Source organism: Theobroma cacao, chromosome 4 (assembly GCF_053813885.1).
Source record: "Theobroma cacao isolate CCN51 chromosome 4, ASM5381388v1, whole genome shotgun sequence".
Classification (NCBI taxonomy): domain Eukaryota; kingdom Viridiplantae; phylum Streptophyta; class Magnoliopsida; order Malvales; family Malvaceae; genus Theobroma; species Theobroma cacao.
The window spans coordinates 25780482-25796095 of NC_142642.1; the positions used below are offsets into that span (position 1 = coordinate 25780482).

The 15614-nt window shown below is 33.7% G+C and overlaps 1 protein-coding gene across 1 annotated transcript; it reads right to left on the bottom strand.

Moving 5' to 3' along the window:
- Nucleotides 1–11954: 11954 nt before the first annotated feature.
- On the bottom strand, nucleotides 11955–13481 carry LOC18601672 (phenolic glucoside malonyltransferase 1-like). Its single transcript, XM_018118843.2, has one exon. The coding sequence runs from the start codon at nucleotides 13438–13440 to the stop codon at nucleotides 12058–12060; it is 1383 nt and encodes a 460-aa protein (XP_017974332.2). The 5' UTR covers nucleotides 13441–13481; the 3' UTR covers nucleotides 11955–12057.
- Between the last annotated feature and the right edge of the window lie 2133 nt (nucleotides 13482–15614).

A 15614-nucleotide genomic window follows, 5' to 3' on the forward strand; every position in this document is an offset into this window, starting at 1 on the left:
GAATTTCTATTTGAACTAGTTCAAGGCTCGATTTAACTTAGTTGTACCACTCGATACAATATCGTCTTTTAATCGAGCTTAACAGGGTTTCACACAAGGTATACTGAAGAAAGAAATAAATGTTGTAACACGCCATGCATATCAAGTCAAATGTCGTGACACGCCATGCATCAATGTCGTGACACGTCTATCACTGTAATTACTGACTCCGTACACCAACAGCCGTGACACGCTAAAAACCCAATAAACCAATTAACCCACAACATGCCAAGAATAGCCGTGACACGCTAAAAACCCAAAAAATCAGTTAACCCACAACACGCCAAGAACAGTCGTGACACGCCAAAACCTCAAAAATCCAATTAACCCGCAACACACTAGGAACAGTCGTGACACGTTAAAAATCGAAAAAACTAGTTAACCCACAACACACTAGGAACAGCCGTGACACGCTAAAAACCCAAAAGACCAGTTAACCCACAACACGCTATATGCAGACGCAGACCCCCTTCAACACTTTAGTACGACCATAAAATCAGGAAGAAAACAGTTTAAGAAAAGCATAACAATTGCAAAAAAAAACACCAAACAACCCAGTAAACCAACAAAAAATCAATAGTTTAAGCAAACCAACCCAATAAAAAATCAACGAGCAGAAGGAAGATTAATTTTAGAATGACTGACCTTTTCATTGATAACTGACATTGTTGCTGTGATGTAGTTAAGCTTGCAAAGAACGAAGTCGAACTCTCTGCTACCTTTCGAAATGAGGAATGAATGAAACTCTTTTACTTCCTTCACACAAACGTTTGTGATTTCAAAAAAATATTTAATTAAAATGAAATGGCCTTTTATATGCATTTCATTCGTTCAGTGGAAGTCCAAATGCCTTCCTCGTCATTTGCCTGCCTTCTTTCACACCATGGCATGTCACACGTTCAAGCCATGCCATGTCACACGTTTAACCATGGCGTGTTCCACACTCTAAACGCTGCCATGTCACACCCATCCCACATATTCTCACTGTGCCGTCTCACACATTTTCACCCTAGCGTGTCATAAATTCCCTCAATGGCATGCCACACACTCTAAACCTTGTCGTGTCACATATTATCACTGTGCCATTTCACACATTATGACCTTGTCGTGTCACAAGTTCTGACCATGGCATGTCACACACTCCAAACGCTGTCGTGTCACACCCGTCTCTCATATTCTCACCGTGCCGTCTCACACATTATCACCCTGTCGTATCACAGATTCCCTCCATGACGTGTCACACACTTTAAACCATGTCATGTCACACACTTTAAACCATGTCGTGTCACACCCGTGTCACACATTATCACTGTGCCGTTTCACACATTATGACACTGCCATGTCACACCTTCTGACCATGGCATGTCACACACTCTAAACGTTGTCATGTCACACCCGTCTCACATATTCTCACTGTGTCATCTCACACATTATCACCCTACTGTGTCACAGATTCCCTCCATGGCGTGTCACACACTCTAAACCCTGTCGTGTCACACCCGTGTCACACATTATCACTGTGCTGTTTCACACATTATGACCCTGCCATGTCACACGTTCTGACCATGGCGTGTCACACACTCTAAATGCTGCCATGTCACACTCGTCTCACATATTCTCACCATGCCGTCTCACACATTATCACCCTACCATGTCACAGATTCCCTCCAAGACGTGTCACAAACTCTATACCCTATCGTGTCACACCTGTCTCACATAGTTTCACCATGACGTATCACACATTGCCACCATGCCGTGTTACAAACTCTATACCCTACCGTGTCACATTCATCTCACATATTCTCACCATGCTATGTCACACATTCCCACCATTCCATTTCACAAACTCTAAAACCATGCCATCACACAGACCATATGGCCTGCTGTAGCACGACCATTTCTTGCTTCAGATTCACATCTTTCTCCTTTCGATTCACCATCGTATCAGGGATTTTTGCTTTCACATCATTCTCTAAGCTTTTGATTCATCACGACTGGTTTCTCGTTCGATTTAATATCACCCTTCGTATTATCTGAATGCCATGTTCGAAATATTTGAAAATCCATTATTTTGTTTTGCAGAAGCTTCTGGGGAAAAAATTGGATGTTTTGCACAAAAGTAGATGTTCGAAAATTCTTTACATATTTATTTTCTAATTTTTTGTATGTTTGAGAGTGCACGTCACCGAAGATGTCTCATTAAGGGCATTTTTGTCCCAAAATTTCTTCTAGTGCCTAAATACAGTTAAATTTATCTGGAAGGTTATTTTCAAAAACACTTTGTTTTCAAAGGCCAAAAAAATAATTTTTCCCAATAACATTTGTCAAGACCCGGTACTCCCTTCGAGCCTATGACAACTGTCGCGATGTCTCGATAGACATTCATTACTCGGAATGTCAACCGAAACATCACAAGGCTCTTGCATGAATTTTACGTCTCTCTTGTGAGCAACAGTTACTAAATATCATGTTTTAAGAGAATATAAACTATTTTTAAATCAAAAACAAACAAAAAGCAATTTCTGCCACACAGGGGTATTTTGATTATTTTTTTCTGAAAATTTTGAAACCTGGTGAAAATATAGCATACGATCGAAAAATATACATTTCTTATCTAAAAATAATTTTAGTAATCTAAATCATCCATTTAAAATGAAATTATGACTAATCAAACTAAAGAAAAATATTAAATAAAATATTTTATTTTCTTATAAAACAATATTTATAGAATCCTGCATAAACAATTTTTGTAGTGTAAGAGAAAAATAAATTCATATATATAATAGCACACTAAACCAGGTATACAAAAATATTCTACAATGACATGTGGGTCCCAATATAACTGAAAATATACAAGACTGTAGACCTTCGATTTCTAAGGATGCAAATCCAAAAGCAACCCTCGACAAAATCGATTGTTTACAGACTGTCCTGAGCCTGAAATGGGTAAAAAGAAAGGGTGAGTTTTACAAACCCAGTAAATAAGCAAAGTTCATCTACAACATCTAAAGCGGAGTAAATGGAGACAGTTAAATCATCCCATCATAATATGATTCATAACATTTAAAACTCATTTCAATTCATATAAAATAATTACATTTTCTCGAAATAATCAACAAGGCTTATGATTCTCTTAAAAACTTGGCTTGTGCCAAAACTCATACTCTGTGACACCTTAGCCCGGGCATCCAACCGAGTCCGCCAAGGATGTTAAAATGACATATACCCATAAAACATGTTTTTACTTTTAAAATATAGCAATTCCTTGGCGTTGGCTGAGTTTCATCCTCACGTGGTGGTTCGGCATGAAGTGAACTCTAAACTTACCTTAGGAGATACCCTCTGCACCTCTTATTATAAGGTAAAATATAACGGGGTTTATCGTGCCCCTCTAATAGGGTGGTCCACGAAAACCTATCCACTGCAGTAAGTTAATCAAATAACCCACCAAATCAATAAAACTTTCGACAGCATGACATGGCTAATATAATATTACCTAGCCTGTCAAGGTAAAACAAAACAATTTATATAATCCACAAACCACAAATCCAGCCATTCATGCCATCACATTGTTATAAGCCACCAATTCAAACCATATATATATATAACACAAGTATATAGTCTCCACCTACTCAATTTCCAAAATCGTCATTGAATTGCAAAACAATTTATAAATCTCATTCATTTAGCCAACACTTAACTTATAAAACATAAAAATCTACGGTTTAAGTTCATTATTCTTTAAAATCATAAAAACGAGCATAAACTACTTTATATAGTTAAGATGAACATTTGATTACTCACAATAATGAAAGTTTGGAGCACTCCTATTCTTGGTCCTCGGGTACGATATCTTTACCCTTATCAGAGGGCTCATCACCTATACATAATACACAACACGTAATTCAATATATTTGTGCCAAATTGTTATAAAACTATTTCAAGCTCTATATGAATGCATGAAATTGAATGAGAATTGTTCGAATAATCACTTAAAAACGGTGTTCTACGTGGGTTCAATTATGATCGGACTGAATTTGTATTCGACCTAACTCGAACTATGCACTGTTGAATTAACCAAAACATCCGATTCAACTTCAAATATATTCATTACACTTCCAATATTCCAAATACACCAAAGTACCTCAATAAGCTTGATTGTGACTTAATTCATCGTAATCAAAATTCATTCCGATTCTGAACTATTGTGCTAATCAGTGTTAACACAGTCCAATAAATCCATATATATCATTAAGAATCAAATCCAAGTCCATTCACTATGATTTTCTCATTATTGTTCAAGTCGTTTACTAAAGGAACTATACTTTTCGATATCCGATACCATAAATCATCAATTACGAGCTAAATAACATGAAATACAACAAAATCCATCATCAACATGTCACCTATAACATTCGGCCAAAAAGGGTTGTTGAAGGGCATGTGATTTTCTTGCTTGTTTTTCATGCCAAACATCATCAAACAACTAAAAACACTAAGATATCATGAAATCTAGCAAAATCCATCATCAAAACCTCTCTCCCTATGTTCGGCCAGCAAGTATTCCCTCATGGAAACTTGTGTTTCAACCATAGAAAATGAAAAAGAAAGCATGGGAAAGGTAGATTTTAAGCTAAAATTGAAAAATCTTACCTTTGATTGCTTTGTTCTTTGAAATTCAACAAACTTCTCTTGAATTTTCCTCTCTCGGGTTTGTTTCTATTCTTTTCTCTTTGTTCTTTGCTTTGGCCAGCCATGAAGAGTGAAATGGGAGAGTTTATGTTGAGTTTATAAAGGAAATTATAAAAATATTAAAACTTGACATGTGTCACCATGTGATTGGTCCATGGTTAAAACTTAACAATTAAGCATTTTCTCACCACCACATGTAATCTCTTAATTATCCAAAGTATAAAATAATAATAGGTAAAATTCATGAGCTTGACAAGTGTTATGGTGGTGTAAAATTTTAAAAATTCCAATTACGTCCTCGTGGACATGTAAAATGACTGTTTTACCCTTATGTTCAGAAAAATGTCGAAAGTAAAATTTTTCATTTCTCAAATTCAAATCATGCTCCAATTAGTCAAACTTGGTCAAAAATTTCGTCCAACATTCCCATTTTGCCCTCGGGTGGCAAAATGATCATTTTACCCCTACATTATGAAAATTTTTAATTTGACTCCAAATTAATCATCGAACTCTGAATCACCATATTAAGACATTCTAAGGTTCAATAACTCTCAAATACATCCTAAAATCTCTATTCAAACTAGTTCGAGATTTTAATCGACTTAATTGTACCACTAGGTACGATACCGACTTTTAACGATTCTCTAAGGCGTCCTAGTATGTAGATATGCTATCAAGTACATGAATGACATGACAAGTATATAATAGAGTAGGGCTTGACAACATTTGCCTTTATAAGGTGTAAAGACAAGTTGGAGATGAATAGGGTTATTGCTTATGGCAACTAAATGTATTTATGGGAGATATATTAGGGTAAAAAAATTGTAAATTATGGTTAACGCAAAGGCATTCAAGCAAGTCAGATAAAAAGAATGGTAAAGAAACCATGGTTGCACCAAAAAGGAAGGTTCTGCCTAATACAAGCATAGACTATAGGACCTACGTACAAGGAGTGCGTATGGTAGAATTATGGAACTAAGTATCTCCATTATTGTGAATATTAAAGATGAGGAAAATATTATGATCCTTAAGAATGAAAAGCATGCAATGAAAGAAACTAGTGGCTCGAGTAGTTGGGTGGGACTAAAGATCGAGTTAAGACAAAATTCAATTATGAACAGTAGTGTCACCTCCTAGTTTTTAATTTTTTTTTATTTTTATGGGTATAAAATTATAAATATATAAATTTGCCACCCTCATTTAAATCAAATGATTTAGTTTAGCATAGTGATAAGTCATTTAAGTTAAACTTTGGAGGCTTGGATTCAATTCTTTCTAAACCCAAATTTTAAAATTATTTTTCTTTTTTCTTATAAAGTAAACCCAAATTTTTCTATAAAGTAAAAGATGCATTACTTAATCGCCTAAATTTGAAATTGTTTTTCATTTTTCCTTATAGAGTAAACCCATTTTCCTTATAACGTAAACCCAAATTTTGAAACTATTTTTCTCTTTTCCATTCCTTAATTGCCAAAAGAGTATAATTTTTTACTTTGATTTTTCTTACAATTTGTTGATTTGATTTGAACATTTATGCAATATATACTTTTCCTAAAAACCTTTCATTTTTTAGCATAACATTACTAAAATACTTTTGTATTATTGTATATAATATGTTATTGTCACGACCCAAAACTCCCATCGAGCCAGTGACAACCGTCGGGAAGTCTCGTCAGACATTTTTTACCCCGAATGCTGACCGAAACCTCGCAAGGCTTTCGTATCAGTTTTCTTACCTCCCCTGTGATCGACAATAACTAAAATCATGTTTTGAAACGCTATGGACCATTTTCCCATCCAAAAACAATGAAAATTTATTTCTGTCTCACAATGGTATTTTAGTCATTTTTCTTCAAAAATATCGTAACCCGCCAAAAACATTGTGCAAAAGCTAAATATGTTTATACATACTATAAATCAGATAATTGAAGTATAAAATTACTTTTACAGTGACACGTGTGCCCCCAACTGACTAAGAAGGTATAGGGCTACGAACCCTTACTTTTTAGGATGCAACTCCGATATTAATTCTCGTCTTAATCAACTATCAACAAACTGTCCTGAGCCTAAAAAATGGATAAGAAGAGGGGTGAGATTACAAAAATCCCAGTGAGTAAACAATTACCATCAAAAGCATCTAAAGCCGAGTAAATGAAGACAATATAAAAACGTTATATCTCAATAATGTTCATAATGCAAAATTCGTTTTAATCTATACCAAACAATTTCTTTTCATCAAAATTTTCCGGCTTATGAATTTTTTAAACTTGGCCCCTACCAAAATCCTTCTCGTTGGTACCTTCGTCAAGGTATCCCACTGAGACCGCCAAGGCTGTTAAATGTCTCATACCCATAAACATGTTTTCGCATCTGACACACAACCGTTCCTTGGCGTTGGCTGAGTCTCACTTTCACGTGGTGGCCCGAACGTGAGGTGCACTCAAATCTTACCTCAGGAGATACTTCATCCAACATCTCCTCCCAGAGGTAGTTATATAATTGGGTTACCGTGCCCCTCTCATAGGCAGTCTAGGGAAACCCCTACCACTACAGTGACCGTTTAATATACCACCAAACCCATAAAATTTTTAGTAGCATAATATAGAGAATAAAATTTAATCCAGTCTACTGAGACCAATCCAAAACTGTTCATATATTTCATGCCAACCTCAAAAATTTAGCCATCATGCTACCATAGTGTCATAAGCCACAATTTCAATAACATATAAAATCATAAATTCAACACAATCTCCATATACTTAATTTTCCCAAAACAATATTTGATTTTAAAATCAATATAAATCTCATTTTTATTAAAAAAAATTTAATTGGAAAATATAATATTTTATAATTTAAACTCACCATTCAATAAAAGCATCAAACAAGTATAATTACTCTAGATATTTAAGATGATAAATTGTCCACTCACAGTTCTAGGAGTCGATGTACTCCTAATCCCAGTCTTTAAGCACAATCTCTGTACTTTTACCAGTGTAATTTGCTCACCACCTATCCACAATGTATAATACATAATTTACCACATTAATGCTTGACCATTATAAAATCAATTCAGGCCCGGGGTATATGTATGATATGATATGCAACTTATCCGACTACCGCTTAAATGCGGTGCTAACCTAATTCGACCTATTACCCGATTAAATGACAATTGTGTCTGATTTTGCTCCAAATTGCTCCATTTCATTTCTAATATTTCAATTCACTAAATACAATTCCAATAATCTAAAATTCAGCCTAACAACCCTCACAATTCTTCTTGAAAATTTCGGCCATTGTGGTGCACTATCACTAAAAATTTTCTGATTCCATTTTCTCATCATAAATCATCATTTCATCAATTTTTCAACCAATTCACTTGATCACAAAATTAATTCATTACTTCTACACTTCACATAGGGTTCGGCCATTGAAGGTTCATGGGAAAAATGGATTCTTTTCTTATTGTTTTGTTTCTAAACATGCTTAAGTAACTCTAAACACCAACATAACTCAAAATTAAACAATTCCAACATCATTTCTCTCACCAAACCCATTCGGCTAGCCATGATTTCCCCATGAAAACATACAATCCAACCATGGAAATTGAGGAGAAATGCATGGGCAAGGTAAATCACTAGCAAAATAAAAAAAATTTTACCTTTGCTTGATCAAATCCTTAAATTCCAACACTTTCTCTTTGATTTTCCCCACCTAGGGTTTGTTCTCCCTTGATTTCTCTTCTCTTCTGGTTTGGCTGACCACTATGGGAGGAATGGGCTGGTTTTTATGCCTTTTTATAAAGAAATAATAAAATAATAAAAGCATGACACATGGCATTTCCCTATTGGTTCAAATTTTAAATATTTGACTTTTGATTCTTTAATTCTCCATCACACATTTCTTATGTTTATCCATTTCCATGATGAATAAAATTCCTTGGTCTTGACAAATGTCGGGGGTAAAAATTTACCAATTTGCCCTCGATGTGGCAAAATTACCATTTCGTCCCTATACTCCAAATTATACCGAAATTAAAAATTTTCACTTCTAAACCTCAAATCATACTCTAATACTCAAATCATACTCCAATAAGTCAAATGGGGCCAAAAAATCTTTTCTAAAAATTTTCATTTTGTCCCTAAGTGACAAATGACTATTTTACCCCTAGATAGTGAAAATTTTAATTTGACTCCAAATTGATCCTCGAACTCCGAATTACCATTTTGAGTCATCCCTGGATCGTGAAACTCTTAATTTCACCTTAAAATTCCTATTTGAACTAGTTCGATGCTTAATCGACTTAATGGTACCATTAGGGGCAATATCGTCTTTTAACAATTTCTCGAACTTCCTAAATATGCAAATATTCTATTGAGCATGTAAATGACGTCGTAATTATTTTATAGAACAGGGTTTGACAGTTATGGTCTTTGGAGTAAAAGATGCATTACTTAACTACTTAAATAGTATAATTTTTTACTTTAATTTTTTTTTACAATATGTTGATTCGATATGTGCACTTATGCAATATGTTATACATTAAAATGAAGGACTGAAAAAGAATGTGATTAAAATATTTAGAAATATTCAATAATTTTATTTTACTTTTTTAAATTAAATAGGTACAGAGTAATTGTTAGAACCATTGGCACAGATTTAGTTATCGATGAATTTGAAAGTATGAAAGCATGTTGAGCACAACTTATAATACTTAATTTTTTTTACTTTATGTCTATTTATATTGATAAATTTAAAAATTTATTTTTAAATTATAAATAAAATTTTATGTTATAATTTTATTTTATTTTAAAAATAATTAATTTTTTACTTTGAATCAAATCATTGATCAAATTCGAATCATTAATCTGATTCATAATCTTATATAAATACTCTTTAATCATTTTTCATACAAAATATTGAATACATCACTAATTGTCAATGATGATGGAAGAACCTTGCGTAACATAAAATTCAAACAGCTGACGAGGGAACTAACGGTACGGTGAGATGGGAGAAGAATAATTATGGACAAGGCGTCCATTGGGGTCAATGCTACGATAGGTGATACAGTCTGGTGGAGTGTAGGTACAGGTAGTATCGTGTGCCCCTTCAACATCACGTGACTCAGGTTATCATGGGTTGGACAGTTTGAAGGAACTGGGTTAAGAAGTGGAGAATAATGGGACACGTATTGACATGAGTGCGGGCCAAGAAAGGGGTAACATTGGAGAGCAATTCAACAACAACCCAGTGGATCGAACAAGGGCCAGCTTAGGTGGCCAAATAGTCCAAACGAATAGGAGCCCATGCAATCTCAGCAATAACACACGAAGTTAGGGGGTTGGAGTTGGACCACACATAAGCAACAGGGGAAGCATTAATGCATGCACGGAGGAGAATGACTTGGAGAGATGTAGGTCCACCGATCAAGAACACACTATGAGCAAGGTGAATGCAGTAATGGGGTAATGGGAGAAAAAAAGGGAACCGAGAAAAGGGAAATAAGGTCACGGTAAAGAAGAAGAAGAAGAAAACCCCATTAGTGGTTAGAATAAGAAGGAAGCTGAGAAAGTACCTTTTTGAAGCCATAAATGATAAGCAGCTAATAGAAGGCATCTCGAAAACCAAGCTAGAATCCAACGATGATATCAGGAGAAGAAATGACACCATCATCAAAGAAGCTAAAGCCACATGGGAGATAGGGTTAGGCATGGGCTTCGTATTTGATAGAAACATGTAACAAATGGTGGAAACATTCAGAAGAAAAGGACTAGGTGGGGAACCGATGGTTAAGCCGTGCCAACGTACTAGTAGGGGGTAAGAACTTTCTTTTTACTATTGATTTTCTTAACTTGGAATGTATGTGGTATGTGTAGAAAGGAGAAATATAGTGCCATTACAAAATTACTACGTAGAATAAAATCGGAGTGTGTTTTGTTGCAAAAAACTGTATGTCAAAAGTAGAGGAGAAAACATATAGACGGTTGTGGTATGCTGAACTAAGAGTGGACTATTATGAATCTATTGGGGTTCTGGGGGAGGAGGGGCTTATATTAGTCTAGAATGAGTCAAATTTAAATGATGAAAATTGTATTAAATCTCACCATTATATCTTGCTAATCGACTTTGTTGGAAAGTGAAAGCTTAAGTGTGCTATAGGAATGTCTACGCACCCAACGATGATGATGAGAGACAAGTGCTACGGGAGGAGCTCGACAACTATAACATAAGTAAAAGGAAGCCCCTTTGGGGTTTCCTCCTTTAGCCACGTGGAAGGCTAAGAAAAAAAAAGAAAAAAGAGAAAAAGAAAAGAAGAAGAGAAGTAGAAAGAGAAAAAAAAACAACTGGAAAGAAGCCCGTGTGCAACGCACGGGCCATAATCTAGTATTTTTAATAGTAATTTATTGTCATGGATCATGGGTTGGTGATTTTAATCTTATAATTTTTTTCATAAAAAATATATAGAAAACCTCTAATGCCAAATCATTTAACTTAATTTTTATATGGTAAAATGTGGATATTTAATTACAAACAAAGAGAGTATTATTATTTTTACTAGTCATTAGTAAATGTTTAATTTTTTCTCAAAATAAAGTTATATTTAACCATAAAAAGGATATAATGTTAACAAATTTTCAAAAGAAACTATTAAATAAATTTAAAAAAAAAACTAGATTAAGTCGGTTAAATGGTTAAGTGCAAAATTTGATTGGTTTAGATAAATTTTTATACAAAGTCGGTTAAGTGGGTTAAGGGAATTATTATTTTTTTTACCAATTTAACGGATTACTCATCCTTAAACCTACGGCTCACAAACCTCAAAAACCGAGTAACAAGGGCAATATACAGACTCACGCACACTTTTTTTCTTTATAGAGACAAAACACAGTATCATTCTAAAACCTTATGATTTTTGAAAGATAACTATCAACTAGTTGACTAGGTTATGTTTGTTGATCCATTCAAGCTGCATAATCAAAATAAAGTTCAACTTTCTGAATACATATATTTCAATTTAGTTGGCAAAGTGAAATGAAATAACATTTTTTTTATAAAGCATAATTTGGAGAAATGAGAGATTATGTATTTAATATTAAATAATCAAACGCAACATTTTCTTCTACAATTTATTCTATTCTTTTGTAGTATATGTATTACACTATTTTTATTTTTTTTGAGGAATATGTATTACACTATTTTAAATCAACATCAAAATAATTACATTTAAAAACATGGAATAAAGTAAAATATATATATATATATGAAATAAATTTTTTAAAAATAAGTACTCACTATTTCCATTTTATTCCACATTTCAACATCTTGTTAAACATCTTTTAGAAACAAAGAGGAAAAAAACTCCATTTCATGCTTTTTCAAAGCCAAACCAACCTCGACTCCCCTGCTCCCATCTCTGCTCTCAGCCATGGAAATAGCTTCGTTCTTGTCAATGGAAACAACTACCACCTTCAATGGTTTTCCCCAACCAAAATCTGAACCATAAACTTCAAATCGAGGTGATCCTGCAACACTAATAATTTGCATTGATTTTGCGATTTCCTCACTAAAATTCAAAACAGTTGACAACTTATTTTCTATTCCTACGAGAGGCCCTTTTTCCATCAATACTTTAACCATGCCACTTACCTTATGAACAGAAAAACCAAACCCGTTTTCGTCCAAGAAATCTCTTGCTTTGATTAAGTCTCCTGTAATTGTATTGCAGTTTCCAAAGTAATTCTCGGGGACAGGAGGGTTTAAACGCGGCCTGCAGTCAATGGTGAATCCAACACCAACATTTCTATCATCTTCTCCACCTCTTGCTTTAACTATGCAACGTGTTACATAAGCAAGCGTAAGCACAAAAGTTGATAGATGAAGCTCTTTCCCACTATCTGATAATTGAGCCAATGCCCTGTCTCTTAATTTCTTGAAATCTTCACGAGTAATCTCAAACGTTGCTCGAACTAAATTAGGAGCTTCTCCTTTGTTTGGCAAAATCTTCAAGCTTTTGTTATTAGTACCTGAATCTGACCCGATACTAGCTAGCCACTGGTTCAAGTATAGCATATCAAGGTCAAGCCCCGTAACATCTTTGATAACACTCCTGTCAAGAAATGGGGTTAGCTCTGGCGGCAAGGAAGAGTGTTCTGTATAACCTTGATTGCATAAATAAGCCCAAGATTTCATGAACAAGGTTGTAGCTTTACCATCAAGAACAGCATGGTGAGCAGTGATTCCGATGCAAAACCCCATATTTGGAAAAAGGGTTATTTGCAAAGCTATAGTTGATGCAGAATCATCTGATGTTATCAGCTCAGGTGTCAAAGGATGTAACTCGACAGCTTCATAGATTCCCTTGCTTGAGAGAAGGTTAAAGTCTGCAGCGGACTCAGCAACCGTGAGCGAAACTCCATCATTTGGAGTGTATAAAATAATGGGTTTAGGCGAAGTTGATGGCCACTTGAGGTTACCAGCGAGAGGGAGGTAATGGAGGAGAGTGAGAGAAAGAGAGTGCTTGAGTTTTGGGAGGATTACTGAGTTGAAATACGCAGGGGTTGAGTTGTTAATTTGGTAAAAAAAGAGTCGCTCAACTGGTGGGAGTTTGAACCAGAAAATGTCAAAGAAAGTGAGAGGAAGGGACAACTCTGCTGCTGATTTTGGTGAATCAGGGGATGGTTTGATTCTGGTGAACTCAAGGATTTTCATTCTGCTGGCCGATTGCAATGGCACAGCCGTGTAACAGCTCTTTTCTTTGACCCTTTTGGGATGATAATATCAAGAAAGTAAATATATAAGGGCGAATTCATTGAATCATTAGACCATTGTTTTTTGACTCTTTCCAAACACCGTTATTTATGATTTTTTTGGCTTGACTCTTTTACCAATTTTCCACATCGCCGGCCTTTTTTTTAAAACAAAAAAAAAACACACATTGCCGGCCTTAGCTTTAAAACAAAATAACATACACATCAATATCGTAAAATACACAAAAATCATTACAAATCAATTTAATACTCGTATTTATCAAATATTGAAAACGATATAATATACTATTTTATATACTTTATCCTAGTTAATTATTAAAAACTGATTTATTTATTTATTTATTTATGAACTGAAACATGAAAAATAATTTTATAAATTTTAATGTTTAAAATTTAGACTTTAAGCGAATAAATGCGACAAAAAGTCATAATCCCATTTTGCCTTTAATACCAAAAATATTTTTTAATTTTTAATTAACAAATTAACATAAAAAATATATATCTTATTTAAATATATATATTATTAAGGAATATGTTTAGAATTTAAATTAAAAAACAATCCTTTTTCAATTTGAATCATACAATCCTTAATTCTATTATTAAATATATTTTTTTATTTTTTTATTTTACATGTAAACATGTTATTTATAATTAATTTTAAAATTTTTTACAACAATTTACAATACTCAATATTAAAAAGTAAAATTTTGAGACACCTAGTGCTCATAAAATTAAAGTTTTATACCGCAAATAGGTCCAATCATGAAGGCCAACCTTTTTGGACTATCTCAAAGTTTAGGATATTATATTATTAAAGAGTATTACACCTTTTTTTATATTCCTTTTTCATATTTCTCCTTTGGGCAAACATCCAACAGTTGGGACAACCAAAAATTAGGCCTAATAGTTGGCTGAAAAATCCCATAGTTGAAGATTCAAATCATCATTCCCTGTAAGCATCTTTATGTGTGAATAGATGTAGATTGAGAAGTGCTAGATTTCAAAAGTAAAAGAAAAGTTGTGGGATGGGATAGCTGAATAGGCAGGCTGTGATGGGCTTAATTTAGTTTTATGCAAGTATTGGGAGTGGCCATAGATGTCTCTTTTGTCACTGCCTGTCTAGTCGTCAGGTTTATAAGAGGATTAACTTTTCGCTTCCCAAAGCCATCTCAAAGCATGTTTATCGTTCGCTACTTTCTGATTATACATGTACTTTTTACAAATGAGATTAAAATGATTATCTAAACTGTACGATTTAAGTATGGTCAAATTCCCCCATAGGTTTCTATATTATAAGATTTTTTATTAATTTAGTTCCTTCATTTCAAAACTAGTTAATTCAAATTGATCATTAATTATACTAACGTAATATTGACAAGTCCGATGTTGACATGTCAAATCAAAAAAAATTTTAAAAAAAATTCAATAAAAATTTAACACTATTACTCCTTATAGGATAGAAGTAAAACATAAAGTTTAATATGAAACAAACAAAACCTCAAAGAATCTTCGACACAAATGCCCTCTTTAAAAAAAACTATTTTATCTCTTTTCTATCCCAAAAATCTTAATTAAAAATATAAGGAATTTTGATAAGGTTTCTTCAAATCTTCATCTTTTGTATTTCAGCCCGTTTAAAGAATCCTGTAATAATCAACACTCATTCTTTCAATTTCTTTTTTTTTTTTCTTATTGTTTGAAGATTTTTCTCTTCTCCCCTTGAATTTTGTTTTCTTTTTTCTTTTTTTTTTTCTCACAACTTTAACTTGATTGATTAAAAGAATTTTGATTTAAAAGGATAAAAGAAATATAAAAATATTGTCGATGTTTTTTGGCCACTGCCATTTGAAAAGGAGAATATTCACTAACATTGATCTCATGAAGGCTGCTCTCGCCAAGGTCTTTCATTTCTATTCTTCTTTCATGTTATCTTTTTTTTTTATTTTCTATCTTTTTTGGGCTCAAAATCTTGTAGTGGGTTTGGTTCAAAATCCAATTTTCATCCATTTTCAAATTTTCAAATCCTTCAAATCAAAATTCCTTTAGGTTTTTTTTCTTAATCATGGCTTGTGGGAGAAGGATGAGGAAATATTATTTTTCAAGGAAAATATACCT